The sequence below is a fragment of the Arvicola amphibius genome, chromosome 18 (genome assembly GCF_903992535.2).
Source record: "Arvicola amphibius chromosome 18, mArvAmp1.2, whole genome shotgun sequence".
Lineage (NCBI taxonomy): Eukaryota > Metazoa > Chordata > Mammalia > Rodentia > Cricetidae > Arvicola > Arvicola amphibius.
This window is the reverse complement of record NC_052064.1, coordinates 23,937,926-23,965,608: the sequence shown is the minus strand read 5'-3', so window position 1 is coordinate 23,965,608 and position 27,683 is coordinate 23,937,926. Positions and strand designations below refer to the sequence as shown.

At 44.3% G+C, this 27,683-nt stretch overlaps 1 protein-coding gene across 1 annotated transcript in view; it reads left to right on the top strand.

Annotated features, from left to right (window-relative positions):
- The window catches only part of Hibch (3-hydroxyisobutyryl-CoA hydrolase), a 51,537-nt gene that overhangs the window by 2,223 nt on the left and 21,631 nt on the right, over nucleotides 1-27,683 (top strand). Inside the window, exons 2-6 of the mRNA XM_038315304.2 lie at nucleotides 6,591-6,633; nucleotides 10,182-10,319; nucleotides 16,547-16,631; nucleotides 20,067-20,147; nucleotides 23,090-23,142. Of these exons, the coding sequence (XP_038171232.1) occupies nucleotides 6,591-6,633; nucleotides 10,182-10,319; nucleotides 16,547-16,631; nucleotides 20,067-20,147; nucleotides 23,090-23,142 (400 nt within the window). The remainder of the gene's footprint in view (nucleotides 1-6,590; nucleotides 6,634-10,181; nucleotides 10,320-16,546; nucleotides 16,632-20,066; nucleotides 20,148-23,089; nucleotides 23,143-27,683) is intronic.

Sequence of the window (27,683 nt, the reverse complement as noted above, 5' to 3'; positions counted from 1 at the left end):
TGCCACCTGTCTGTCCCAATGGCCCTGATTTTAGTTTTATAACCACTGTTACCCCACTCATTCACACACACACACACACACACACAGAGAGAGACACATATTCCATATATGAGAGAAAACATGCTGTATTTGCTGAGTCTGGGACACTTTGCCTGACACAGTGTGCTGGCTAGTTTTTATGTCAACTGACACTACTAGCTGTAATCTTTCCAGAAGAGGGCGGAGCCTCAGTTGAGAAAATGACTCCATAAGATGGGGCTGTCCATCGTCCTGGAGGGCATTTTCTTAATTAGTGATGTATGGGGTGGGGTCCAGCCCATGTGGGTGGTGCCATTCCTGGTCTGGTGGCCCTGCTCTGGTGGTACTGGGTGTGACAAAAAAGCAGGCTGAATAAATCACGAGGAACAAGCATAGAAGGCACCAGCACTCCTCCATGCCCCTGCATCAGCTCTTGCCATCAGATTCCTGCCCTGTTTGAGTTCCTACCCCGACGTCCTTCATTGACAAACAGGGCTACGGAAGTGTAAACCAAATAAATCTCCCCTTCCCCAAGTTGCTTTTGGTCTTGGCGCTTCATCACAGCAGTAGAAACCCTAAGACACAGTGACTTCCAAGTCCTGCAAGTGTCACGGAGTTGTTCTCTGTCCTGCTCTACAATTCTGTTGTGTCCCTGTGCCACTGTGCCACATTTTCCTTTATCTGAGCTGTTGCTGGCTCTCTAGGCGAGTTCCTTTTGTTTGTTTTGTTTTTGCTTTTGTGAAGGACACAGCGGTGCCGTTCAGGTGTCTCTTTGGTAGGACAGAGTCCTTTCCTAATGTCATCTTATTCTCCAACCCCCGAAACCTTATTACTTCTTGCAGCTCTCTCTTTCTTAGAAGCTCTCAGGAGTACCTTCCTGGACATGGGATTAAATAAAAGAAAACTTTACTGGCTTGGACCTCCAGGATTTGGATCTCAGTTTACTTTCTGACGAAAATAGTCTTTTGTGGCTGCTCAGAGTCATTGTTCTGGGCACTGGTTATCCGGTGGGTGGTGTGGACCAGGTATTCTTACCAGTCCTTTAGTAAATACTTAAGACAAAGTGTATTTATTTACTGACCTTGCTAAGTGTTTTCAAGAAAAAGTGGGATAGCGTAAACCATCTTCAACTAAAGGAGGGTAACTGTCAGGAGACTGCTGCTGTCCTCTGCTTAACTGCATCGCTTGGCTCCTGTTTGCTGGCCCCTCCTTTCTTCACTGCTAGATGGACCAAGGTGTGCAGTCTTTGAGGTCCTATTATCTTTTTTCTCTGTGCCAGGAGACACAAACCTAATCAGACCAGGCATAAGCACTCGGTCACTAATGACAGCAGTAGGACCAGCAGTGCGCTATTGGGCGAGGGAGAAGGCTCTTGGGTTCACAGGCAGCTTCTCACCTCTGGCACTGATAGGGTCAACAGAGTGTAGGCTTGCTATTCCCATGAGCAGGCTGCCTTTTAAAAATTGTGTTTTATTTTCTGGAAAAGGTGAAAGAACGTTTAAAAAAATGTTTGTGATTTTAAAATAACTGTTGACTAACCAGGAACAGAATAACAAAACACACTTGCAGACTAGGCATGGAGGTCTTGGCGTCCCCTGTGCGGCGCAGTGTTTGTATTTATTTCTTACAGACAGGTGGAGGTTCTAGAGCCTCTGTGGTTGCTCTGGGAACCGCCCCCTGATGCGTCTTCAGTCCTGGCCTTTCTCGTAGGCTTCAGGGTCGTTTCTTCATTTGTTGTTGAATGTTTCTACTTTCCATCACAGCAAATGCAACCTAAAAACCAAATTCGTATTTCATTCTGTAAGGAAGTTAGTGCCCTGTAAGTGTCTCAGGACCTGTATTTCCTTTCCTGTTCTTGCTTGCAGCCATCCTCTTTTCCAGATGTCACCTCACAGCTCAGTACACCGTGTCCCTGTTTTCTGTCACTTCACCCCTGAGTTACTAGCTTGACTTTCAGGCCTACTTAACCCTGGCAGCTGCCAGTGCAGTCTCTGAGTCAATTAGTTTCTTTTTAATCACATTTTCTTGCTTGAGCAGAAACTCTTGTAGAGTTGGGTGATTTCGTAAGCTTGTATTTGCTTGACTGGATAATTGCAACAAAGTTTCTGAAGCTTGTATCATTCTAAGATGATGGTGTTCCATTGTTGTTTGCTTGCTTGTTTATGTATTTGTCTTGAGACAGTGTCTCACTGTGTATCCACGGCTGGTCTGTAACTCTCTGTCACCAGGCTTGCCTGGAACTCACAGAGATCCACCTGCTTTGCCTCCCCAGGGCTGGGCCTAAAGACGTGGGCTACCATGCACAGCTACCATAGCTGTTTTTCCACCTTCATATGTAATCATTGTAATCGCCAGGAAGATTTCTGTGTCCTTCAGTTATTTCTGTGGTCTTTGATGAAGCAAATACTTTGCCCTTTGAGCCAGGTTTCCAGCATTTCACATCCCCCAGGAGGATTAAATGATGTTGATGATAACTGAACCAGGGCTGCAATGCTAGAGAGATGTGGGTACCCCTTCTATCCACCAGATGGCAGTCTTGGATCCATTAAAAAAAGAAAGATAGGATGCCAGGTGGTGGTGCACACCTTCAATTCCAGCACTCCTAAGGCAGAGGCAGGTGAATATCTATAAATTCGAGGCCAGCATGGTCTACAAGAGCTAGTTCCAGGACAGCTAGGACTATTACACAAAGAAACCCTGTGTTGAACACCCCCCCCCCCACCACCACCACCAAGAAAAAAGGTTTGGAATAAAGTTGGAGACTGAATTCTCAAGTACCATGTTTTATATTTTTGTAGTACTAGAGATTGAACTAAATGCTGTATCACAAACTACATCTCCAGCCCCAGTATTGGATTTTAAGTAATAGGTTAGTTTGAGTCCCTAAATGGAAACAGTGTGAATGTATAGAAATGCTGGAGAATTTAGTTACACTTAACTCTTCTTTACTCTCCTTGACACTGGTACTGGGTCTTTGTGACTGCAAGTGTCTTGCCCATTGCTTTGCATGTGGGTGTGGTCACTGTGGGTCAGCTTCTTGATTCTGGCAGAACTGTATTTCATAGATTAAACGGGGACTTTAAGTTGAGCCTGCGTTTCTCATGTCCTCTTCTGCTCAGGTAGTAAACCATTACTTAGATCTGCCAGACTGGCGGCACCCTCTGCAGCCTTGAGCTGGGTGCTGGCCTCATTAAGGACTTCAGAGCCTCTGAGGTTTGACAGAAAGAACTCTTCTCGCCCCCATTTCGATGTGCTGGGAAATAAGCCAACGGTTCTGAGTATGCGTGTTTGTCACTTGTAAACTTTGCAATGCTGAAAAGACAAAATTGAGTCAAGCAGATTTTAAATTGTGTTTTAGAAATGGGCTGTTTGGGTGTTTAAATCAGGCGTCACAGATTGAAGAGCCTGTGTGAGCGGCTGGGGGAGAGATGGGTTGGTGAAGTACTTGTGCAAGCATGCCACACTCAAAAAGCCAGTGCTGGGAGGTGGAGACAGGAGCCCTGGGCTTGCTGGAAAGTCTGGTCTAGCGGGTTCAGTGAGAGACAGTCCTAAAGATTAAGCTTGAACTTGAAATCAGGCCTTGAAGCCGTGACACTCAGCCTTGATCTCTGGCCTCAGCTTGGGCACAAAGCCTGCATGAAAACCCTTTCTGGAAAATCCTCCTGAATTACCTGTCATCTGTCACTTCTGGCTATTTTTTTTATAGTGTTTTATTTGAAGGACAACTTGTGGTCATTTGTTAAACAAAGCACCCACACCTGTGCCTCACCTCCATAGCCGGTATTGAACTGGGCGGTTGTCACCAGAGTTTTAGGATATTGACTTACAGGGGTCTTCAGAAGACACATGTGCAGACACATGGCGGGACACGGGGCTGGGGACAGAAGGCTTTGCTGTAGGGAAGCAAATTCAAAATATGCTAGGTCAGAAATGTAAATAGTGACTTATTCAAACAAACACCTGATTTCTTTCTTTTGGTCTTATTGTCAATTTGAGCATAATTTAAAAGGAAAATAATATAACTTCTACAAAGTCATTTGGATTTCAATTATTCATATACAACCGTTTAACATATTTGTAAGTGGTAGCAGTGATGGTCCTAGGGTTTCTTTATTTCCTTTTCTGTCTCAGTTATTCGCTTTGCGTGCTCTCTGTCGCTGAAAAGCATTAACCCCTGGCAGCTCTTAGCTCCATCAGACAGCGTGCGCACCTGTAGATAGCCTGGACCTTGTTAAGGCTGTGCCTGCGGATTCCTGCTTTTTTTTTTTCTCTGTATCTTAAGTTTGATGTCTTCGAGAAGAAGCATGCACCCCAGTGTATTCTAGCGATACCCTTTTCTGATGTTCGGTCACTACCTTGTGAGTTTCCCAAGAGCAAGAGATGTTCAAGTGGTCTCCTGCCTCCTCTTCTAGGAACCATATGTATGTGCCAACATACTCGAATCCACAGTCGCCTGAGAAGAGGGAGCCTCAGCTGAGGAGACGCCTCTGTTAGACTGGCCTATAGCCAAGCCTCTGGGGCATTTTCTTGCTTATGTATGAGCGCCAGTCTGTGTGAGCAGCGTCACCCTGGCGTGTAGTTCTGGGGTGTAGAAGAAAGCAAACTGAGCAAGCCAGGAGCAGCCAGCCGAGAATGAGTGTTCCTCTGTGACCTCTGCTCCAGGTCCCTGCTCCGGTTACCTCAGGATGACGTGTGACCTGTGAGCTAGGTAACCCTTGTCTCCCTAACCTGCTGCAGGATACAGGTCTGTCCATCCTGATTGCTTGTTTAGGAGGCCAGAGCAACATAGGCCTCTCCCAGGGCTCTTTCAGACTGTGTATTGTGTTTCATCTTTACCAAATTAAAAACGTGACAGATTCCACATTCTTTACACACAATTAACAAAATGTAATTTAAAATTTTACAGATTTTTGTTTGTGGAATGTTTTGAGATTTTCAAAAAGTTAAACTGAAGTTTCGTTCAAAAATTTTTAATCAAGGCATGTGCAGTGTTTACAGATTAGTTTATTCTAATGGCGTGTGCAGTGTTTTACAGATTAGTTTAATCTAACGACATGTGCAGTGTTTACAGATAAGTTTATTCTAAAGGCATGTGCAGTGTTTACAGATTAGTTTATTCTAAAGGCATGTGCAGTGTTTACAGATTAGTTTATTCTAAAGGCGTGTGCAGTGTTTACAGATTAGTTTAAAGGTGTGTGCAGTGTTTACAGATTAGTTTATTCTAAAGGCGTGTGCAGTGTTTACAGATTAGTTTAAAGGCATGTGCAGTGTTTACAGATTAGTTTAAACGTGTCTCCGCTCTTCATTTCTCTTCCCTCCCAAATCTCTGACAGCTGTTTATTGTTCTATGTGTTCCAGAACTCCATTTCCAAAATGTCCCAAACTTGAAAGCTCCCAGTATTTTCTTCTCAGATTTACTTCTGAGGAGCACACATTATTTAAATTTCATTCTTCTGTGTGTGAGGTATTTAGAGTTGGTAGCCCATCTCTTTTTATGGTTTCCATTCCTGTTTGGGTTTACTTAATGATATCTTGGTTATGCCTATATTTTGCATCTGTAGATGCAGCTAATATAAAATACACATTCAGGTTTGTAGGTTTTCTTGTGAATGTAAGCTTCTGGCTCATTTAGTCAAACTCAAAGAGTGGGATTGCTAGATCATATGGTGTTGTAGAGAGCTGTTCTCAAGCATAACAGCCATCTTCATCACAGCTGGGACTGCTTACAAAAGACACATGTGCGCACATACACACAGACGCCACACAGACACACACACCACACATACACACATACCACACACACGTGCGCACCGCATATACACATGCAACACACATGTGTATACACACACAACATACATACACCACACATACACACACCACACACATGCACACCGCATACACACACACACACACACCACACACACACACACACACACACACACACACACACAAGCTGAGCTCAGCCTTGTTGATGCGCTTGGCAGTTTTCCGTAAAGTTTGGGGAGGCTTAGTAGACCCTCACTGAAGTTCCAGATTTCCTTACTGTACCTCCCCGCCTTCTGTATGTAATCTGTCCTGTTTGCACATGCCCTTATGGTCTTGGAAGGTGTCAGAGGGTGTAGATCATGGAGGTTAACAGAAGCAGGGACTCCATCCATATAGCTATGAGCTAGCTGACATCTGTGTTGGGACAGGATAGTCTAGTGGTGCGGCTGCTCTACATTCACCCACACCCCTCCTCATACATGCTCTGTAAGTAACCCCAGTAAAATTATGGGTTCCCCAGGTTGCACGTTAGTGGAGTTACTTTGGTTTTATCTTTGGTGTCCTGTAAGTAGGTGGATATGTGTGTGTGTGTGTGTGTGTGTATATGTATGTATACACACATATGAAAGTTCACCAAACACCTGGGAAAAGGGTGCTGCCGGAGCCCTTTGAGATGGGCATCATTTCATGGCTGTTGAGTCTGTTTTCAAGGTTCTGTCCCAACACAGTTAAGGCCTTCTGGTGTTTGTGCATCAAGACATAGTTGCCTGTGTTACTGGACTCATTGTGGTCTGTGTCTCTTTCAGGTTCAGCGCCCTCAGAAGAGCCGGGGTTGTTCTGCAGCATCTGGTAAGTTTGGACTGTGCTCTGCTGTTCATGATATAACTTAAAAGTGTCTCTGTTAGGAAGTAGACATGCCTGAGATGGCCAGTTTCCTTGGCTTCCTAACCACTGCCCCCAAGCTCCCGTGATAAGACTTGCCACCTCCTGCACACTCTGTGTTGTAAGGCTGTTTTAATGAGTATGGTTAAATCTGACTGTCTCTGTTTTAAATATTAAGTCTGCAACTTAATCTTAGACAAATGCTTAGTTTATTGTTGCTTCCCTTTATGTGTGTGTGTGTGTGTGTGTGTGTGTGTGTATAAAATGAGGATAGTCTTTACCATACAGTGATTCAAAAATGTTAGAAAGATACTACATTTTAAGACTTAGCATGCGGGCTGGAGAAATAGCTCAGCAGTGCTTAAGATACTGACTGTTCTTGCAGAGGACTGGGACTCAGTTCCATGGTGGCTATCAACAGCATGTAACTCCAGCCCCAGGCGATCTCATGCCCTCTTCTGGCATCTGTAGGCACTGTGAGCATTTGGGACATAGACGTACATGCTGTCAAAGCACCCATACACATAGAATAAAATTTAAACACCTTAGAGAATACTGATACGATATATAATGTTTAAATAATAACTTTGTACTTTAGCAGTTATTGCTAATAATAAATGTTAATGCCTTAGCAATTACAGTTATGCTAATTGTGCCTTGTGAAGCTAAACATTTGTTGAATATCAGATTACAGAAAAATACTTTTTATTCAGTTTTGTACCTCCTGTAGAATCTGATGAATGCCTTAGTAGGAATGAGCACCGCTGTAGTTCTATGTGCAGGAGCTGAGCTAAGTACGTCATCCATGTGCTAGCTCATGTACTAGCTCAGCTAATCCTCACTGCAGCCTCTGCAGAAAGAGCTTTTGTTGTTAGCTTGTGGTAAATGATCTGATGATCTGTGGCAGTCTGATCTGAACGTGGGTGCTAAGAGCCTGTAGAAAAGTGCCTGGTTGTTCTCCTTGGCTCTGGACAGTGTAGCCCTGGCTGCCCTAGAACTTGCTTTGCGGACCAGACTGGCGTAGGACTCAGAGATCTGCCTATCTCTGCAGTGCTGGGATTAAAGGTGTGCGATACCACCACCCAGCTTCAATAAGCTTTCTTTTTTCCCAAAGATTATGTATACAGCGTTGTTCTGCCTGCAGGCCAGAAGAGGGTGCCAGATCTCAATACAGATGGCTGTGAGCCACCATATGGTTGCTGGTTGCTGGGATTTGAACTCAGGACCTCTGGAAGAGCAGCCAGTGTTCTTAACCACTGAGCCATCTCTCCAGCCCCTCAATAGATTGTCCTAAAGGTCTTCTAAGTACATATCATTTTTTGGTTATTATGTGGTAATAAATTTTCATGAGAATTAAATATATAACATAATTTTACACAGGAAAGTGAAAACATGTTTAATGCTGTCAAAATGTAATTGTTTGGATTTTATCAGATATTAGTTATATGTATGCTTTTTGGTTTTAATTGGCATATTCCAGGTAAAAATATAAATTAATTTGTTTTTAAAATTTTGTGATCCCGAGGATTGAACTGAGGAATTTGCATATGCTAGGCAAGCATTTCACTACTGAGCTACAGTTTTAAAATTTAAACCCATTTTCAATTTTAAGATTCAGTTTTACTGTTTTTAACTATGTCTATGTGTAAGTGTCTCTGTGTGGGTATGTGTGTGTGAGTTCGGGTGCCCTTGGAAGTCAGGGGCAGCAGATTCCCCTGGGGTTGGAGTTGGTAGATAGTTGTGAGCAGCCTGGTGTGGGTGCTGGGTACAAGAACAGTACCCGCTCCTGACCACTGAGCCGTCTGTCCTGCCCCGCTCACTTCCGGCTGTATACTGTGTACGGTGCCCACGTGTTCCCACTCTGTTTGGCGGAGTGAACCTGGGAGAGGAGTCTGAAAATGGGGTGGACTAAGGTCTCATGCACTAGCTAACTTTATCTGGATATTACACAATTTCTCTTCTGACGGTTAGGCAAGGCCGTGGGAGCCAAGCTGACTTTAGTTCAAGCTGGATGCAGTTGTGAGTAGAGCTTGCGCTGGTAGCATCTTTCTGAGTAGTAACGGGTTAGATGACCGGTGATGTAAAGGAAGCCGCTCCTGTCCCTACACCTGGGAGGGCGCAGCAGCGCCTTCCGGAACAACCCATGCTCCCGAGAAGCAGAGGTCACCAGGCTCTTGTTTACGTGCAGTTTCCTCACATGGTCTCAGAAATGTCACCTAGCTTTATTCACGGACTGTGTCCCCACACCCGGTGAGGTTTCCGTTACTGTCCGTGGATAAGGGAAGGCGTTAGGAAGGGTGGCGCTGTAAACCCCGAAGGCTGGGTGTACGCATGCGTCTGAATCCTCTAAAGTCGCTGTGTAGTTAAACTCGTGTACCTGACAGGTACTGTAGCTACTTCATGCTAAGTTCCAAACCCGGGACAAAGGCTGAGGTGCCTGTTTAACCTATCAGAGTGGACCTGGTCATCGGGTTCTCCCAGCACCCTGAATCCCTCTCTGTTACAGGGTGTGGTGCCCTCTACCCCGAGCTGTCCTTCCGCCAGAGGCTCTTCCCTATACAATCCAGGCATTTTTGTTTCCTACCCCTTTTGAGCCTTTGGTCTCCTGGTTCTTGTACCTTGTTCTCCTCTCTCTTCCCGTTCCTGTCTCCCCACGCGGCCCAGTTCAATCTGGTCACGTCCACTCTGGACTCTCCCAGATATCGCTGTCTCTGACTAAGTTCACCCTGCATCTGCAGTCGCCCTTCCCCTCCACCATACCTAGGAGGAATCACGGCCTTTCCTTCTTATTTCTTTCTCTCGTGCTCTTCGCATGACTATTTCCATGTTTCTTGTACCCCGCCACTTGTAGTTGCACTGCCGTTTCCAGCCGCGGTGCTGACTGACTGCGCCTAGAGAAGCGGTGCGCTAGTCTACTCTGATTCTGACGGACAGCCTTTAGACGGAGACAGCCCTGTCGGTGCTGTAGTCACACCGGAGGTGACGAAGTAGTCCGGCAGGAGACCCTGCCGATGCTTGCACTCCTTGCACTCGGGGTTAGCATCGTAGCATGCCCAGATGTTCATTGTTTATGGCTAGTCCATGCCGTTGTTGTACCTGGAGTTCTCACCTCCGTTTGCCTTGTGGATATCACAGCCTTGCCCAGATGCTGCCTTTTCCAAGTTGCTCACAGCTACTATAATGAGAGTCATGTACTCTCCACATTTTCTAAGCACCTAGTGTAGAATTTGAAATGTAGTAACAAACTACAAGGTTTTGGAGTACTTCCTAGTCTGAGGGGTTCTAGGAAGAGGCTGTGTTTTAGATGAGTTGATGCAGTCCACTTACAAATGCAGTACTGAACATCCAGGAGGTGTGCATGGCTTGCTTTGGCACTGCTCCGTCTGTGTAGGCTGGGGATGCTAGGTGTCCCTAGGTTACTACTTCTTTGGTTATTACTTGGAAGGTGTGCACGTGGCGTGTGTTTTGCTGTGGGCGCTGGTAAAACTTCCTGACGTTATTCTTTGTTCACTCAGAGGATGTCCGTGCACACAGAAGCCCCGGAAGTGCTGCTGGAGAGGAGAGGCTGTGCAGGAGTCATAACACTGAACAGACCCAAGTTCCTCAACGCTCTGTCTCTCAGCATGATCCGGCAGATCTACCCACAGCTGAAGGTCTGTAATAACCAAAAGCCCCATGGAGATCCTTCTGAAGTATCTGTAGGGGACACTCCTGGTATTTTGTCCTAGGACTCAGCAGCACACTGATGCCTTCCTGTGGAACCTGTCTTGGGACACATGCTTTCTACTTCCCGTAGGTCTTGTTTCTCATGGTCCACTCTTCATTTAAACAGTGATGCTGACTGCTCAGAGCGTTAGTGACTAGTGAGTGTTAGTGCGCAGGGCATTAGCTCCTAGGTGTGGTGGAGGAGAAGGGTTACTGTAAACAAAAGAGAGCGCATAGCCAGAGTCAGGGACACCCCGGAGAGTCCAGAGTGGACATGACCCTGAGCTGGGCCATGTGAGGAGCGCGGGGAGGGGAGAACCAGGAGACCAGGAGAGTAAAGGGTAGACAGAAAAGACCCAAGTAACCAAAATGACTGGATTACATACAGAAGCTGGGGCAAGGGCGACCTGGCTTCTGGCCTGGAGAAGTTTAGTGTAGAGAGTGGATGTGCCAGCCATACCCGTTAGTAAGAAGAGACTGAGGGATGCTAGGAGAACCTGCTGCCAGGTCTACTTTGATATGTTAAATAGGCCCGGGTTTGAGACCTAACATCCCAGCCCTTTTGCTGATAATAGATTATGGTAAGGGACAATATGATGTTTTTCATGACTACTTCCTGACACTGGGGCATCCATGTTGGGGACTCAAGAAAGCTGGAATGTTGGCCAGGACTGAAAGGGCCAAAGAAATGAGAAGGCAGCTGAAGTTTTGGGGGAAGCTGGGGTGCTTGTTGCTGTTAAGGCAACAGTCAATATTATCAGAGATCTGAAAAGGGTAAGTTACAACAGGAGGTATAGCCCCAATTGCTTATATGTCAATTAGAGTGATAGAGACCCACTCCCCAGACAGTTGCCCTAGGCTCCCGTGGTCTCAGTGGCTCCACTGGGGGCAGTCAGTGGTTTTATGTATTTGACTGTCGTACAGGACAGCATTTAATCATGTGCTGCCACACAGAGCAGCCTCGGCCTTGGGCTACCACACCCAGGTCTGAGGTGTCCCGTGGAGAAACTCTGGGGACTGACCTCACTGTGACCAGGCAGAGTAGGGCAGTCAGCCCACGGGGCCGCAGCTTGGGCAGAGCCCTCATAGCAGGCAAGACACTGGGCAGTGTTGCCAACTGTTTAGTGCTGCCAATATTCAGGTGGTGTCTCTGTGCCCATCTCTGTTCTTTGGAGACCTTAGGTTCCTGCTAGAAGTGGGGCGTTTCTGTCTTTTAAGGGAAACCTTTTCATTAACTGTTTTAAATGCCATATTCAACAGATCTCTGAAGAGGGAGGGTGCATCTGATCTGATCTGTTCTAGGCGAATCCTCCAAAAATTCTTTGAGTTTGTGGAAACTCATTTTAGACACATTAGCATTCCCATTGTTTATAATTTGTACTGGCCTGACCTTGTAGCCACTAAGAGCACCTACTGTGCACATTCACTATGTTCCCTTTTAAAAGGGCCCTGCCCACCTCCCATCTCTCTCTCTGTCTCTGCCTGTCTGTCTGTCTGTCTCTCTTCTCTTCTGCCACTCCTGTTCCCAGAAGCTGGTCTCCCCTCTCCCCTCTTCTCATTTACTTTCCCCAAATCAAGAACCTCTCCACCTGAGCTCTGTTGCATGGTATCTTTCTCTTGTGTGCTGCTTTTTCTAAATTACAACAATCAAAATAAAACTTTAAACCATAAATCAGTCCATGGGAACACTGGGAACTTTTCTATTTGTTTATTGAAAAGTTTTTACGTCCCAATAAACCTCTCTGCTGAAGCAATAATACAAATCAGACCCAATCAAACCGAATTAGTAAAAGCCTAGGTTTAATGGATGCCAACGCTCCCAGGTGGCCTTCCATCCCCCAGAGAGGGAACAGGAAGGAAGACTGGAAAAGCCTGTGTTCATTCTCTGGGGGCGGGGGGGGGGGGGGGGGGGGGGGGGGGGGGGGGGGAGGAAACGACAGTTTAAATACCCCGTGGGAGTGGTCTTGAGCCTCTTGTGGGAGGGAGTCATTGTTTGGCAAACTTTCTCAGAGGTGGAGTCTGTACTGAGGCAACTCCCAGAGAGAGGGGGCTTGGGATGGAAAGTTCCACTCAAACATTCCAGACTTTTTGGATACATGGATGCCAGAAGCTGAGGTGAAGCCTTAACTCAAACATTCATTAAACTTATATTGTTACTTATTTAAATTTTCTAGAAACCTTGTGTTGAACAGTTAGCAAAGACATAAGTATAGATGTAACTCTCTAAGTCAGCTTTTGTTAATCTGAGCAAACCTTTATAACCTTAATATTTTATCATCATACAAAAATTCATACCAATCCAAATTACTTACGAAACCTGCTGTTGTCTCCTTAGTCCAAAAAGGAGATATAATGATAAACGGAGAGCTCATTAGGAACAAGAAGTTTTATAATTGCTGCTTTATGCCATACGATCATTGTAAGATAGTGAAGTTACGTGTCATGTGCTCTTTACCCTTATTAAAGATGGCTGCCAGTCACGTGGTAACTTTCAAATCCTGATGAGGTCATCAGCTAAGATGGAAGAGAACCACATGGTTGCTAAATAAAAATCATATTTTTCTAAACAAGAGTTGAATCACATAAAATGTTTTGTATCAAATTAAGATTATCTATGTATAGATTTTTTAACTATCTACTTTTTGTTACAAGCTTTAGGCTGACTTTTGATACAGATTTTGCATATTCTTTAACCAGACCCATTGAAGTTACAAGTCCTGAGATGAAGACTGTTTACTCAATAGTCTTGAAAGGTTTCTGGAGAGCAGAGCACAGAGAAATTGTAGAAATAAAAGGTTTAAGAATGGAAAGTTTAAAAGCCTTAGAAGAGATACTTTGGGATCATTGCCTGTGCTGGCGGAAGCTGCTACAATTTGTGAGACTTTGGAACTCAAGTGTGCTGTACTTGGCCGTGGAGCTGTACTGAGGCCAAGCCATTAGCAGTGAGACAGGAAGGTTTTATAGATTCTCAGAGCTTGAGAAGGAAAGGAGGAAGGGTTGCAAAAGGAATTCTGCCATAGGGAGGTTCCAGGCAGCTCTGAGAGGAAGCCGAGGATGAGAGCAGAAGAGCTGGACAAGGAGGAACAGGCAGGAATTCCGTCCACCCCAGGGATGATCCCAACATCGTAGAGGGACAAGGGCGCCATCTTTGTTAGGGTTTTATGGCTGTGAAGGAACACATGACCTCGGTAACTCTTATAAAGGAGAACATTTCATTGGGGCTGGCTTACGTTCAGAGCCTTAGACTATTATTGTCATGGTAGGAAGCGTAGTGGCATGAAGGCAGACAAGGTGCTAAGGAAGGAGCTAAGGATTCTGCGTCTGGATCCTCAGGCAGCTGGAAGCGATTTGTCACATTAGGCCTGGATTGAGCATTTGAGACCTAAAAGCACACCCCCTGGAGCACTTCCTCCAACAAAGCCACACCTCCAATAAGGCTACACCTCCAATCACGTCATTCTCTATGAGCCTGTGGAGGCCATTTTCGTTCAAACTACTACAGTTGCAGAATCCAGAAGGGCTTAAGAAAGTGGTGGGACTTAGCAGGCATTTCTAGGGGAAGACAAGAAAACTCACAATGTATAGGCCCAGGAGGAATCAAGGCGAAGCAGAGCAGGTAGCTCTGTGGAGGAAGAGGCAAGGAAAGGGTTGCAGTTGGAGGAGAGCATAAAGAAGCCATGGAACTTAGTTGACAGCTCCTAGGGAGGTGAGGAAGTTCCAGGAAGAAGCAGAGGCCTTAATTGTTGTGGTTTCAAGAATTTTAATCTAGGGTGTCCCCAAACAGACTGAGAGATTTGCCAGAGTTCTAAATCACAGAGAGGCATCCCGTTTCGACATAATAGAGTCCCAATAGGGTAAGAGGAGTGTCTTGGCAAACTGGTGTGACTTTTGTAGTAAAAGTACACAAAGCAGGCAGCTCCGTGGTGACACTTAGCCTAGTAGAGGAGGAGAGATGAATGGAGCAGGTAGAGAATACAGCTGAAGAGGTAGGCGGAGGGGCTCTTGGGAAAAGGGAGAATTCCAATAGAGGGAGAAGAGTAAGCATCTTATATGCAGAGAGTTGTCCACGTGGTGAGGCCCCAGAGGGAGTAGCAGGAAAATACCCATGTGGTGGGGCCCCAGAGGGCATGCAGGAAAAGTCCATGTGGTGGGGGTCCAGAGGGCATAGTAGGAAAAGCCCGTGTGGTGGGGGTTCTAGAAGGCATAGCAGGAAAATGTCCATGTGGTGGGCATCCCATAGGGTGAAACACGCTCTAGGATCTAGAGAGAGCATACTTACTGAGTAGGCAGGAGATGCTGGCTAGAGTATGTAGAGGGAAGGCATGCTGAAAATTTAGACTCTAGGATTTGGAGCCCAATATGGTGGGTGGCAGAAGCCATCAGAAACAAATGGTCTATTTACCCCTTAGGAGAGTCAAATCCGCTTAGTTTGGAGAGGCTGTGTCCCTTGGAAGGGAACTCATATATGCCAATCCCGGGTTTTGGCAACAGATGAATGAAAAAAGGAAGTACCACGGAAGGACATGACTGCTCCACAGCGTGATGGAGAAAATTTGCCGTAGATAGAAGAGAGCAGAGACAGAGACAGGGCATCCTAGAGAGTCCAGAGTGAACATGGTCCTGCATCCGGCCATGTGAGGAGAGGGAGCAGGGGTACCTCTCTGGCTCCTGGGACATGCTATGCCACATAGGCACATTCCTTGTGTGCTCTCTGGTCTGCCCACCATATGGTGTCTCCCTGTTACACCCTCTGGGGCCCTACTACATGGGCAAAGAGATGAGAGACTAAAGAATAGACAAAAAAGGGCCACATAACCAAAATGGCTGGATTTTAGATCAGTTCTGTTATATGTATATTTCTGGTCCTGATTAAGGTATTGTGTTTGTGTAGCTCACTTAAAAATGTAATGTATTATTAAGAAATATAGGTTAATAGTCATCTATAACAGTCAAGCTTGTAGTCATGTTAGGTTTTCTAGTTGTACAGAGATGTATTTCAGAATCTTTCAAAGACTACAGAATATGACATTTAAAATGTTTAAGATCTTAGGACTTTTCATGATATTGAGACACATCTGTTCCTGGCAGCACCAAGCTACTATGAGGTCTGTGGCCTACTGTCAAGGTTCCAGCTGGCAACTCACATCTTTCTCCTCTGGTGGCCCCACACTGGGTGCCAATTTGTTGAGAGAGGGTACTTGTTTGTTTCCCGACTGCCCAGGCTCTCAAAGTAGTCACACAGAAATCTGTATTAATTCTAATACTGTTTGGCCAATAGCTTATGTGTATTTCTAGCTAGCTCTTACATCTTAAATCAACCCATCTCTATTAATTTGTACATCACCACAAGGTGTAGCAAGGTTCCAGGATCTGTCTCTGGTGGCAGCTACATGGTATCTCCCTGACTCTGCCTACTCTCTCTATATCTTGTACAGCCTGGCTATATTCTGTTAAACCATTGGCTGAAAGCAGCTTCTTTATTAACCAATGGAAATAACACATAGTCACAGCATATATTACCTCCCACATCAAGACATTAGAAAGTGTAGGGCTGAAAGTCAGGCTTGTATGTGAAACTTGGATTTCTGAGTATTAAACTCTGTAGACTAGGCACGTTAGTCTCTGTACCCCACTTTCCTCAGCTGTGAGGAAATGAGAACTATGATCTGTCATAGTGTGGTTGTAACGTGAGCACTCTGTCACTGACCTGCTCCCCACAATCTCATCATGCGCATTTTATTGCCTGACCTCACCAAACCCTCATCCACCACATATTTAAAAACTTTGTAAGTATCTTGAATGTAATAGTTATTTTATGTATGTATGTATGTATGTATGTATGTATGTATAACGGTGCTATCTTGCTATGGGGGAAAAGATATTGCTACACCTCATGCCCCCACTCTGGGTGAATGTGTTCACTAGACAAATGTATATAAATGTATATAACACACTGCCATTAGGCTCCTGTTTATTCATCTTAGTATTAAAGCTTTGACAGCTCTTTCTGGAACACAGATTGCACTTAGAAAGAAAATTAAGTGGGTAGAATCCATTCCTCTGGATGTGTTTTAGGAAAGGTCACTTGTGCACACATATGTATGTGAATGTGTCTTAAATGAGCTTGTATTTACTGTGCCCCCAAAAGCCACCATCTTCTTTTATGTTTGTGTAGAAGTGGGAACAAGACCCTGAGACGTTCCTGATCATCATAAAGGGAGCTGGAGGAAAGGCCTTCTGTGCTGGAGGAGACATCAGAGGTAAAGAGTCCACTGTGTGCCCTTACCCTCCTGGAGCTAGTAAGAGTTGAAGATGCGTCAGGAGATTCTCATTTGATTTGCTTTTTAGAATTATTTGCTGTATGTTAATAATTCTTTAAAAGTTTGTTACCATTTGAATGGAGATTTTATTCACTGCCCATGTGCAGTGCTAAAATCTAGGTACTTTGTTTTCCTCTTACGGCACGTGTTCCCCACGACATCCCCATCAGTGCATGTGGAGGACTTCCCATCCCACCACTCACCGTCCAGAGCAAGTGCTCTAGAGCTGATTGTTAATGCTGCTGTGTGTTTAAAGACACATAAATAAAAAGTTGCTTTTAATAGTCAATTAGTCCATACGTATTTAACTATTAAACATAGTATTTGTTCTTGTGATGAGAATTATGAAATCATTGTTATCACTGATGGCTGTCCCTGCTGAGAAAGGTTTTTTATAGTTTATATGTCATTTCTTATGGATTTTTTCAGGGATTTTTCCCCCCCGTGTTCTGATTTTGCATATTTGTTTTATTATTAAAAAACAACAAACTTTGGGTTGATTTGTTCACCAAATTTGCAAGTTTCTATAAACCATTGCATTATGAGTAGGAAGGAAAAAAAGTCTAGATTCAGGACCAAGTTCAGATGCCCACTCAGTTTTAAATAACTGAAATTTAAAATTGCTATTTAATAAAAACCTTAATGCTTAAATATTTGTTAACTGAACTGTGGTTTTGCCCACAACATAAATTGAATATGCACATGTGCATGCCTATGTGTGTGCATGCATGTGTGTATGCCTTTGTGCCTATGACTATGTATGTGAGTGCCAGTATGCCTGTGTCTGCATGTCTATGATATCCCATGTGTGTGACCATGTGTGTGAGTACGTGTACCTGTATGCCTGTGTGTGTGTGTACCTGTGTATGTGTGCTTGCTTGCCTGTGTGTGCCTGTGTCTGTGTGTTGTGTGACTGTGTGTGTGTCCATGCGTGCACATATGCACACGAGGGATCACACCTAGGGTCTCATGCATGCCTTTGCTCTAACCCTTAACAACCATAGCATGAATATTTTCAGACGGTGTTCTCACCCCTGGGGTGGGCCTGTTCTTTAGGGTGGGGCCACATTTCTGTCCGTCCCCACACAGGGAAGCCCAGTGCATGGATGAGTTGTCCTAGTTTGAGTCTCTGCGGCTGTGATGCAGCACTGGCAGCTCACAGGAGGAAGGGTTTATTTTGGCACATGCTTCTAGGGCAGTCCACGACAGGGGAGGAATGGCAGGAGGCAGCCAGAGCAGGGCAAGCAAAAGCCCAGAAAATAAACTGGAAGTGGGGTGAAGCCATGACCCCTCAAAGCTTGCCCTAGTGACATAGTTTCTTCAGCAAGACTGTACCTCCCAGAGTCGCTCCAAACAGAACCTTAGACCAAGTGTTCAGGTATCTGAGCCTGTGGAGGACATTTCACATATAAATGTCACATGGAACTAACTTTATATTCTGGTTTATAAATATAGTTTTAAATTCCAGGATTATTCTAGTTTATATGTACAAAACAGTGTGAGTTCTAGAAAATTCTACAAGTAGGTAGATACTCAGAAAAATATTAAAGGTGAATATCATTTAATTTTAATTTATATATGCCTTAGTTAGGGCTTCTATTGCTGTGAAGAGACACCATGGCCACAGCAACTCTTATACGGAAAACATTTAACTGGAACTGACTGATGGCGTGCAGGCGGATTGGGTGCTGGAGAAGGAGAGAAAGCTGGCTCTGCAGGCAGCAGGAAGAGAGTGAAACTGAGCCTGGCTTGAGCTTCTCCACCCACAAAGCCTGCCCCCCAGTGAGACACTTCCTCCAACAAGGCCACGCCTCCTCCTGATAGTGCCATCCCTATGAGCCTACCTGGGCCATTTTCATTCAAACCACCACAATATATAATTAGTTGATTTAAATGAAATTAGCTTAAAATAAAATTAGAAGGAACTCTGAGAAGGCTTGGGGGAAGGTGACTTATAGTTGCTTACTGAGGCTCTAACTCAGCAAAGGACATTTATTTAGTGGGTTATGGAAGTGAAGGGGAAGAGCAGAGAGTGGGGAGGGGAGAAGTGGGTTGAAGGGAGAGACAGAAGCTGCCTCTGAGGGGGGGGGAGCTCATGCTGCAGGCAGGGGGAAGGGGTGGGTAGGGCTTGTCTCTTAAAGGGACAGGACAGACCATTACTGCTACATTCTCCTAGCTGCTTCTCCTCACTTCTTCCTGCTCTAAACTCTTTTTCCCAGGAGCCTTGAAGTAATAAATTACAAGAGTTGTCTCTTATTGGTCAAAGGCACATTCCTAGGGCAATTGATAGGGATTTGAGCCATTGCCATGGCAACACAAGGGTCCAAGGTCACAGAAGTGAGACTGTGACCAGAGGACAGGGGGTACAGTGTCCGCTGAAATGAGCTTTGAGACATAGGTCTTTTGTTAACAGACCTGGCAAGCAAAGAATTGGCATGCTTTTCTTTAGTAACCTTAGTTGGACATCTGCAGCTCTGACCTTGTGCATAGCTGTAAGGTTTTAAACTTAAGGTCTGTTTACAAAAGGCCTTTGGTCTAGTTTGAACTTGTTTTGAGGTGAAAGTGAGCTAATTGTGTGCAGTTAGTCTGAGCCAAAGAATAAAACAGGCTTTTAAGTATACTCAGTCCTTGTGGGACAAATAGATCCAGTTATGAAGCATGGCCAAGAATATATTCTGTATATCAAAACTATATAACTAAATGAAAAGTCATCTTCCTGACCACCCACAAATATACATGCCCATAAGATTGAGATGCAATCATGAGACTATGTATACACATCACAGGAGATTACATACTATAGTGCAGGTATTGAGGAGACACCAAACTCCCTCAGCAAATGTAACAGTTTCTGCAGGCCTTGCCTGGACAGGATCAACCTCCATCAGAGAGTCACTGGTGGGTGGACATCTGAACACTACTTGTCACCTGCTGTAACTCTCATGGCCCCTGACAGAAAAGAATAGAGACTGTGACCTGCATTAGGGAGAGAAGTTTTTGTGTCTGTGACCTACCTTGAAGGACTTAAGGAGTCAGGAACTGTGGGTGAAAATTTGTGTTTGTGTGTGTTTATGTGTGTATGCACGTGTGCATGCATGAACGCTTGTGTACATATGCATATGTTAACAGCACAATAAGTAAAAGAAGAATTTTTGCTTTGAAGATTTGATGTTGAACTGTTGGTCTCTGACAAAAGGTAATGAATGTGTCCCCAACATAGGTGGCTTCAAACATTAACGCCATCTGAAAGTTCCCCTCCCTCCAGCATTTAATGATTACAGGACTTTAGTATCTTTGGCTGTATTGACTGGAAGCCATCTTTATGATTTGTAATTGTTCTTTCCTTTGTTTTTTCTCTTTTCCTTCCTTCTTTAGCACTCTCAGAAGCTAAAAAAACAAAGCAGAATTTGACTCAAGATTTTTTCAGAGAAGAATATACCCTGAACAATGCCATTGGTATGTGTATGATCTTTTCTGAGCTTTGAACATGAACTGGGATAGCACTGTAATTTGTTAGAATGCAACCAGTAGGTGCTCTCGTAGAGACATTACCACGTTTGGTCATACTGATAAAATTATTCTGTGTTTGTCTAAAATCAATGTGAAAATATGGATTCTTGATCATTTAGCTACCTTTCTCAGAAGACAAGAAAACCTGTAGTCTCGATTTCTAAAGAAAGTGAAGTACCATTTTGTGTTTCTCCAGGAACTCTGGAGTGGGAATTTTCTTTAGAATCAGACTTCTAGGTTTCTGTGGAAGTAAAGTAGAATTTACTTTAGACAAACATATTTTGAAAAGATAAATTAATACAGCATTTGTATCTATAGTCTAGATGTAGTAGCAATATTCTGATTTTGCATGATGTTGTAAGAACAACACATCTTAAAGCTACGGTTCAGCCCTTTTGGGGTTTTCTTCAGTGTCATTCCTTTCTTCAGCCAGAGCCTCGCCGTCTTCATAGACCACAGGGCTTGTTCTGCACTAGCCTGGGGACTCCTGACCTCTTCGATACAAGTCTTTCCCCCATGAATCTGTGGAGTGAGAGCTTATAGTGGAATACCATAAGTGTTCGGTGAACTTTAGAACATTAACAGCACGTTGTGGTTAAACCAACTTACTGAACTTGTGCAGACATTCTCTGACTTAGGATCGGAGTGTGTCCAAATGAGCCGCAACTAAGTTGAAGGCACTGCAAGACATTCAGTGTGTCCAACCTTAAAATCCACAGCTTAACACCACAGTTCACCGTTCAGTGCTGGTCGCTGGCCCTGTACTTCTCGACTGCCCAGCATTGTCAGTACACCTAATACTGTCTAGTCTACATTGTTACATGCGAGGTCATTTGGTTTTTACTGATAGAGATGGTTTATAGGCTACTCTAGTGACCGACTGCTGAGTTTATTTTTAAATAATATACGGAATGGATATGCTATAGAGCTTCACATTGTTTCTGAAATTTCCCAGAAATAGGAGACTTTTTGTACACATCTTTTCTTTTGACTACTCTTGGATTTTTTTTAAGTCTTCTCTTTTAAATTAATAATTGTTTTGTCTGGTTATAAAAAATCCTTTTAGAAGTCTGGGAATATGTAACCCAAAGGCCTGAGGTTTATTCCCTAGCCTTGAGACAGACACACATAGGGAGGGAGGAAGAGAGGACAGAGAGAGAAGGGGGGGGAAAGGGAGAGAGAGGGAGAGGGAGAATGAGTGATTGACTACGAGAGCACGAGTGAGTCCAGCCAGTCAGGACCTGTGGAGGCTTGGCCTGAAAAGACGGTGACTTGTTCCACCCCAGCCTTGGGAGAACTGAGCGCTTTGATAGGAGTCGTCTTCGTGAATGCTTAGGGAGTTATGATTCACAGTATAGTACCATAAACAGTCTATGGTTTTTAGGAAATTAACCAGGTGTGAAGCTGCATGTGTGCTGTCCATTTTGAGAGCCACTGATCATGTGAGATGTGGCTAATGAAATCAAGAAACTAAGTTTTAAATGTTGCTTAATTATAATTTTAATATAAGTGATTCCATGTGGATAATGACCACTCATTTTTTTTTTCATGAGATAAAAAGGAAATAGAAGGTGTTTAGGCAGTGTAAAGTATATTAATAGTATCGAAAAAAATCATAAAGTAAAATTTCTGCATGTAGTGATATTTTTATTCAGTAAAAGATTTGGCAGATTCTGGCTTCATGTCCTACATTAGTTGTTGTCTAATAGTTTATATTTGAAACAACACACCTCTATAGTAGTTGGCGTGGGGTCTTGTGTATTTACCTCCACCACAATCAATAATAGTTTATATTTGAAATAACACACCTCTATAGTAGTTGGCGTGGGGTCTGTGTATACACCTCCACCACAATCAATAACTTCTGTAGTTTCTAAGGAGCTGCAGATAGAGAGCTTGTGAGTGTGAAGTCTGACTTGTGCTTTGTTTGTGAATACTTCAGGAATTCCCAGATGTATCAGAACGTAGGTTTATCCTGGCTTTCATCGGGGGTAGTGCTGACAGTAAGCTGTGGCAGAAGCCCCGGAATTTATGTTACTGTGCTCTCTCTGTCAACTCTCTGAGAAGAAAGCCTGAGAAGGGAAACAGAGATAGAAAAAGTGTGGGTGACTAATGGGGTTTTCAAGCAGGGTGGAGTGTTTGAGGGTGTGTGTTAAATCTTATTTTATAGATGAGGACACACATTCCCAGATGATGTCCATGAAGCACCCTTATCTGATCTGTGTTAAATCTTATTTTATAGATGAAGATACATATTCACAGATGATGTCCATGAAGCGCCCTTGTCTTATGTGTGTTAAATCTTATTTTATAGATGAGGACACATATTCTCAGATGAAGCGCCCTTATCTGATGTGTGTTAAATCTTATTTTATAGATGAGGACACACATTCCCAGATGATGTCCATGAAGTACCCTTATCTGACATGTGTATGTGTCATATGTAACACATGTGTTTATCTCAGTGGCTGTTCATTTCATAATCAAGCTGAGACTGGAATCTGGGTCTCGTCACCCCTCTGTGATGGTTCTTGCACGGTGTACCTCTCTGCATGTATCCGATGCTTTCATTGTATAGAAAGCAAGTATGTTCTTAAAGCACAGCTGGGAGCATGGTTTATTATAATAGAGATGTTGATTATTTTTCTTCGTTGTCAGATAATACAAAACATCCATTTGTTTCTGACTTAAGACAATTGTTAAGGAGCAATGGTTATTTTTATCATGAGTGTGCATGAATTGACATTTAAATACACATTACCAACCACGTAATAGTCTTCCTTGATATTCCTTTAAGCGTTTGCTAGGGAAACTAGAGTACACAGGATGTGACTGTTTGGAAAGTGGATGTTGTTTAGAGATTCTAACTAAAGCTCTCTCTCATTTAGCTTCTTGTCAGAAACCATATGTCGCCCTCATTGATGGCATCACAATAGGTGGGGTAAGTGGACTTTTCGTCATTTTCATTGTATGAGCTGTGTTAAAATAAGGTAATGATTATTTCATATAAGTGAGACACTGAATGTAATACAATACAGCTCAGTGAAACGTGTTTATTTCAGTTTCAGATTCTGGAAGATTTGGGATATAAAATGTATTGGAGCCAAAAGAATATTTCATGTTTTTAATTATGCTATAATCTATTTTAACCTTTGTAATTATCAGACTCTCTTAGGCCACAGAAACTGATTGTACTTTTAAAAACTTACTTGCGTGCATGCACGTGTGTGTGTGTGTGTGTGTATGTGTGTGTGTGTGTGTGGTGTAGGGGGGTAAAATGTGAGACTCTGCAGGCATGCATGTGCCATGCTGCATGGGTGGCGGTCAGAGGACAGCTTGTCTATCAGCCTCACCTTCTACCGTCCTTGAGCCAGGCCTCTTGTTATTTATCTGCTGCATATGTCGGGCTGCTTGGCCTGCAAACTACAGCGGTTCTCCTGATTTTGTTCCCATCTTCTTTGAAGAGCTCTGGGCTGTAGACACCTGGCTGTATATAGGTTTTGGGGATCCACACACAGATTCTCAGGCCTGTGCATCAAGTGCTTTGCCCACTGAGCTCTTTGCCCCGCTCTGCTCACACCAGTCTCTTTACATGAGGGACATGCAGTGAACTCAGGGCTGTGTGCACACTATGCAAATGTTTTACCCCTGAACTTCATCCTTAGCCCTTGCCTTTTGAGGCAGGGCTTTAATATATAGCCCAGGCCAACTACGAACTTGTCATGTGGACTATGGTAACCTCGAGCTCAAGACGTTCCTGCCTCTGCATCCCAAGTCTACACCACTGTAGCCCACTCTCCTACTGACACATGAACAGAGAGCTTCTGTAGTGTTGGGAGAGCAACTCCGTTAGACCTGCAGTAGTGGGGAGGTGGCACACTGAATTGTTTCTGCCCTATAACATTTCACAATCGTCTCCTCTGAGACAGGGTCGTCCCCTGTCTTGGTTTCTCAGTCCTTTGGCTTCTCCCAGGTGCTGGGGTTGCAGGTGTATGCCACTAGACCCAGGCCAGTGCTCTTAAAAATGTGCTCCTTTCAGTTGACACATGCATTACTTAGTGCCTGTGCTATCACGAAGAAGACTCAGATGTGCTTTGAACAAACTTGCTTTGAAGTTGGAGGAGACATGAAATAATTACAGACCCAGATGGCAAATTGTTTGGTGCCGACTGTCACAAATTCTAGTCCCCCCAGAATGAGGGTCAGGAAGGACCTGCAGGGCAGAGAGAGGACTGTCTGTCGTTCTTGTCAGCCTGCCTTTTGCATGGAGGTTTCAGTACTGGAGGGCTCACGGTTTACTTCCACGTGCTTCTGGCTGCCATGCAACCCACCGCCGAGTTGTCTCTGAGGACTTGAGCTCTCTTGATTCTCTCCATGTTTGCTGTCCACCCATGTGTACCGTAAGACACAGCATGGCAGTGTCCCCAGTCAGTTTGACACAACTGCCCTTTCAACCTCTTCTTCCTGAGATATCCTTCATAGTTTGGTTCTGTGTATGAGGAATGCCTACTTCCCTTTTCAACTGAACTGGACATTCCCAGCCTTCTTTTATTGACGATAGGAACATTGACTCCTTCAAGCCAGCTTAAATTACTGGTGCAATATGGTGTTGTTCTATATTTCTCCAGGTGTCCTTAAGATAGGCTGTGTGGCTGTAGGAGACCAGATGTGCTTGCTCGCGAGGGCCATGTGTGGTTGTGGGATACCAGATGTGCTTGCTCATGAGGACCATTCTGTTACAGGGATCATTGTTAGAAACAGCGGAACCCTGAAACATCCCCTCTAAGAAAAGCAAGATGTCTATTGTATACCAGGAGGAAGATGAGGATGAGTCAGTTGCCCAAATCCAACCATGGAGAAGGTGCCAACTTTAACCTGTAAAGCAAACTTCTCTCTTGTGGCTGTGTTCTGGTCAGCTGCCCATGGCTTGCCAAAGAGGCTACGTGAGCCACATCTTCAAGATTTCTGACTTTACCTGGGTACACACATTTTTCTCGTGTCTGTCCTTTGTTATAGAGATCCCAACTTAGAACTTTGAAGGGTTACTATCTGATCAAAAGTGGAAGATGAAGTTTCCAGACCTGTTTCAGGAAGGTTTTGTTACTGAACTTTAGGACAGAAGTATGGGCCCCAGTGTGTGTGTGAAGGGCAGGGAAGGGAGTTTAGTCACGTGACACATCAGTAGGATCAAAGGTGGTCACTGACCCCAGGACAGTCTTCCAGGGGCCGACAGGAACGTTGACGCTGGGCAGGAGAGGGCATCAAAGATAGATGCTGGAGGTCATGTGGTTGGGTTTTGTATAGCTGGCAGAGTAGTAGGTATCTGGGTGAGGCCAGAGGTCAGGAGCTCAGTTCTGGTTCTCTCAGGGGTTCTTTTTTTTTTTCTTTTTTCTTTTTTCTTTTTTTGGTTTTTCGAGACAGGGTTTCTCTGCAGTTTTTTTAGAGCTTGTCCTGGAACTAGCTCTTGTAGACCAGGCTGGCCTCGAACTCACAGAGATCCGCCTGCCTCTGCCTCCCTAGTGCTGGGATTAAAGGCGTGCGCCACCACCGCCCGGCTCTCTCGGGTTCTGGGCAAGTTATTATGGCTGTCACCCTTGAGGAGAACTCTGGCTCCCACAAAATCACTGGTCTTTGTTCTTGGGTGCACCCCAGATTCCAGCATGGTGTAAGTGCTCCTACGTGGAGTCCACCCCATCGTGGAACTTCTGCTCGGCCAGGCCTGGTGCGACATTTCTCGGAGTCCTGGGCCCCTGTGTCTGTCCTGTCCTGTCCTTGGAATCCAGGCAACTGGAGAGAGTAACTCAGGAGGAAAGAAGGCCTGGGTGGTGGTGTCTCGTGCCTTTAACCCCAGAGATGCAGGCGGATCCCTGCGAGTGAGTTTGAGGCCAGCCTTGTCTACCTAGCGAGTTCAGGATAGCCAGGGAAACACAGAGAAACCCTGTCATGGGGTGGGGTGGGGTGTATAATAGAGCTGGAGTGAGCAGAATTGCTTTCGCTGGGTCAGTGACTGAATTATCTTCAGTGTGTTCTGATTAACTGAGCAGGGAGAACTGCAGTAGAAATACTGAGCATGTGCAGTGCCTCTGTGACCTAGGACACTGTGTAAGACAGGAACTGGGCCACCCACGGGGAGTCTGCTACTGAGGTCACACGAGATGTGCCCTGCTATAAAGGTAATGGGCGGTCCTAAGTTCCATCGGTGTGGTGCAAAGGTCTGTTAGCTGCAGTAGCAGCCTTTCTCAGACTTAGAAGGCGTTCTGTTTTTCTACCGTTACCGACAACTGAGAAAATGACATATGAAGAATCCTTTTAATCCTTTTTTATTATAATAACTGAGTTTTTCTTACCATCATTTAGTAGAAACCGACGACTTAATAGGATCTGAGAAGAAATGAAATGATTTTATTAACTAAATTGAAGAATTTTTTTAGAAACATTTGGATTCTGCTTCATTTGCTACAATTCTTCCCACTCACTGAATTTTTTAAAAGTTACCAGAGGGTTTTTTTTTTCTCAATCGTTTTAAAACTCAAGCCGTCTTAAAGACTGAAATGATAGTCTTGTGTGAACTGGCTCTCTGGGATGTTCTCTGCCATGTGATGCCCAGTGAGAAGGACTAGATGGGGCTCCCCAGTCTTGGACATGTCACTCTGAGTGATGAGGTCTTTTTCTTTATACATGGAAAATTAATATGGAGATATTTTTTAATATTTATTATGTATACAATATTCTGTCTGTGTGTATGTCTGCAGGCCAGAAGAGGGCACCAGACTTCATTACAGATGGTTGTGAGCCACCATATGGTTGCCGGGAATTGAACTCAGGACCTATGGAAGAGCAGGCAATGCTCTTAACCACTGAGCCATCTCTCCAGCCCTATATGGAGATATTTATATGTGTATGTGTGAGTACTGGAATAGCATCCGCGGGAACAGGAGAACTGTTGAATTTCTGACTATACATTTTGCGTCAATTTTTATCCATGCTCACTACTGGATTGTTTATCCACGTGTGGATGAATAACTTCTTCCCCTTGATAAAGTCCCCACTTGCAGAGCCTATCTATTTAAAATTTCTTCTGTCTCAAAGTTAGGATTGTCCTTAGTTGTAGAAGTTCTCCTAAAAAGTTTTCAGGTCACTAGCTTTCTGTCCCCACCGCTGCCCCCACACGTTTGTGGGGATCAAACCCAGAGCCTTGTGCATGCTGCTGGAGTAGTCTCCTGAGCTGTGCCCTCACTATTCATAAGTGAGCATGAGTTAATGTTCAGGATGTTCTTTCACATGTATTATATATATCCATGTTAACTGTCAGGTTGTAATGCATATTCTTTCATATATATTCCATAGTATCCATGTTAATTTTCAAATGTAATGCATGTTCTTTCACATAGATTATGTATATCCATGTTAATTTTCAGGCTGTAACACATATTCTTTTCACATATGTCTTACCTTACGTAGTCTGCTCAAGATTGCCCGTCT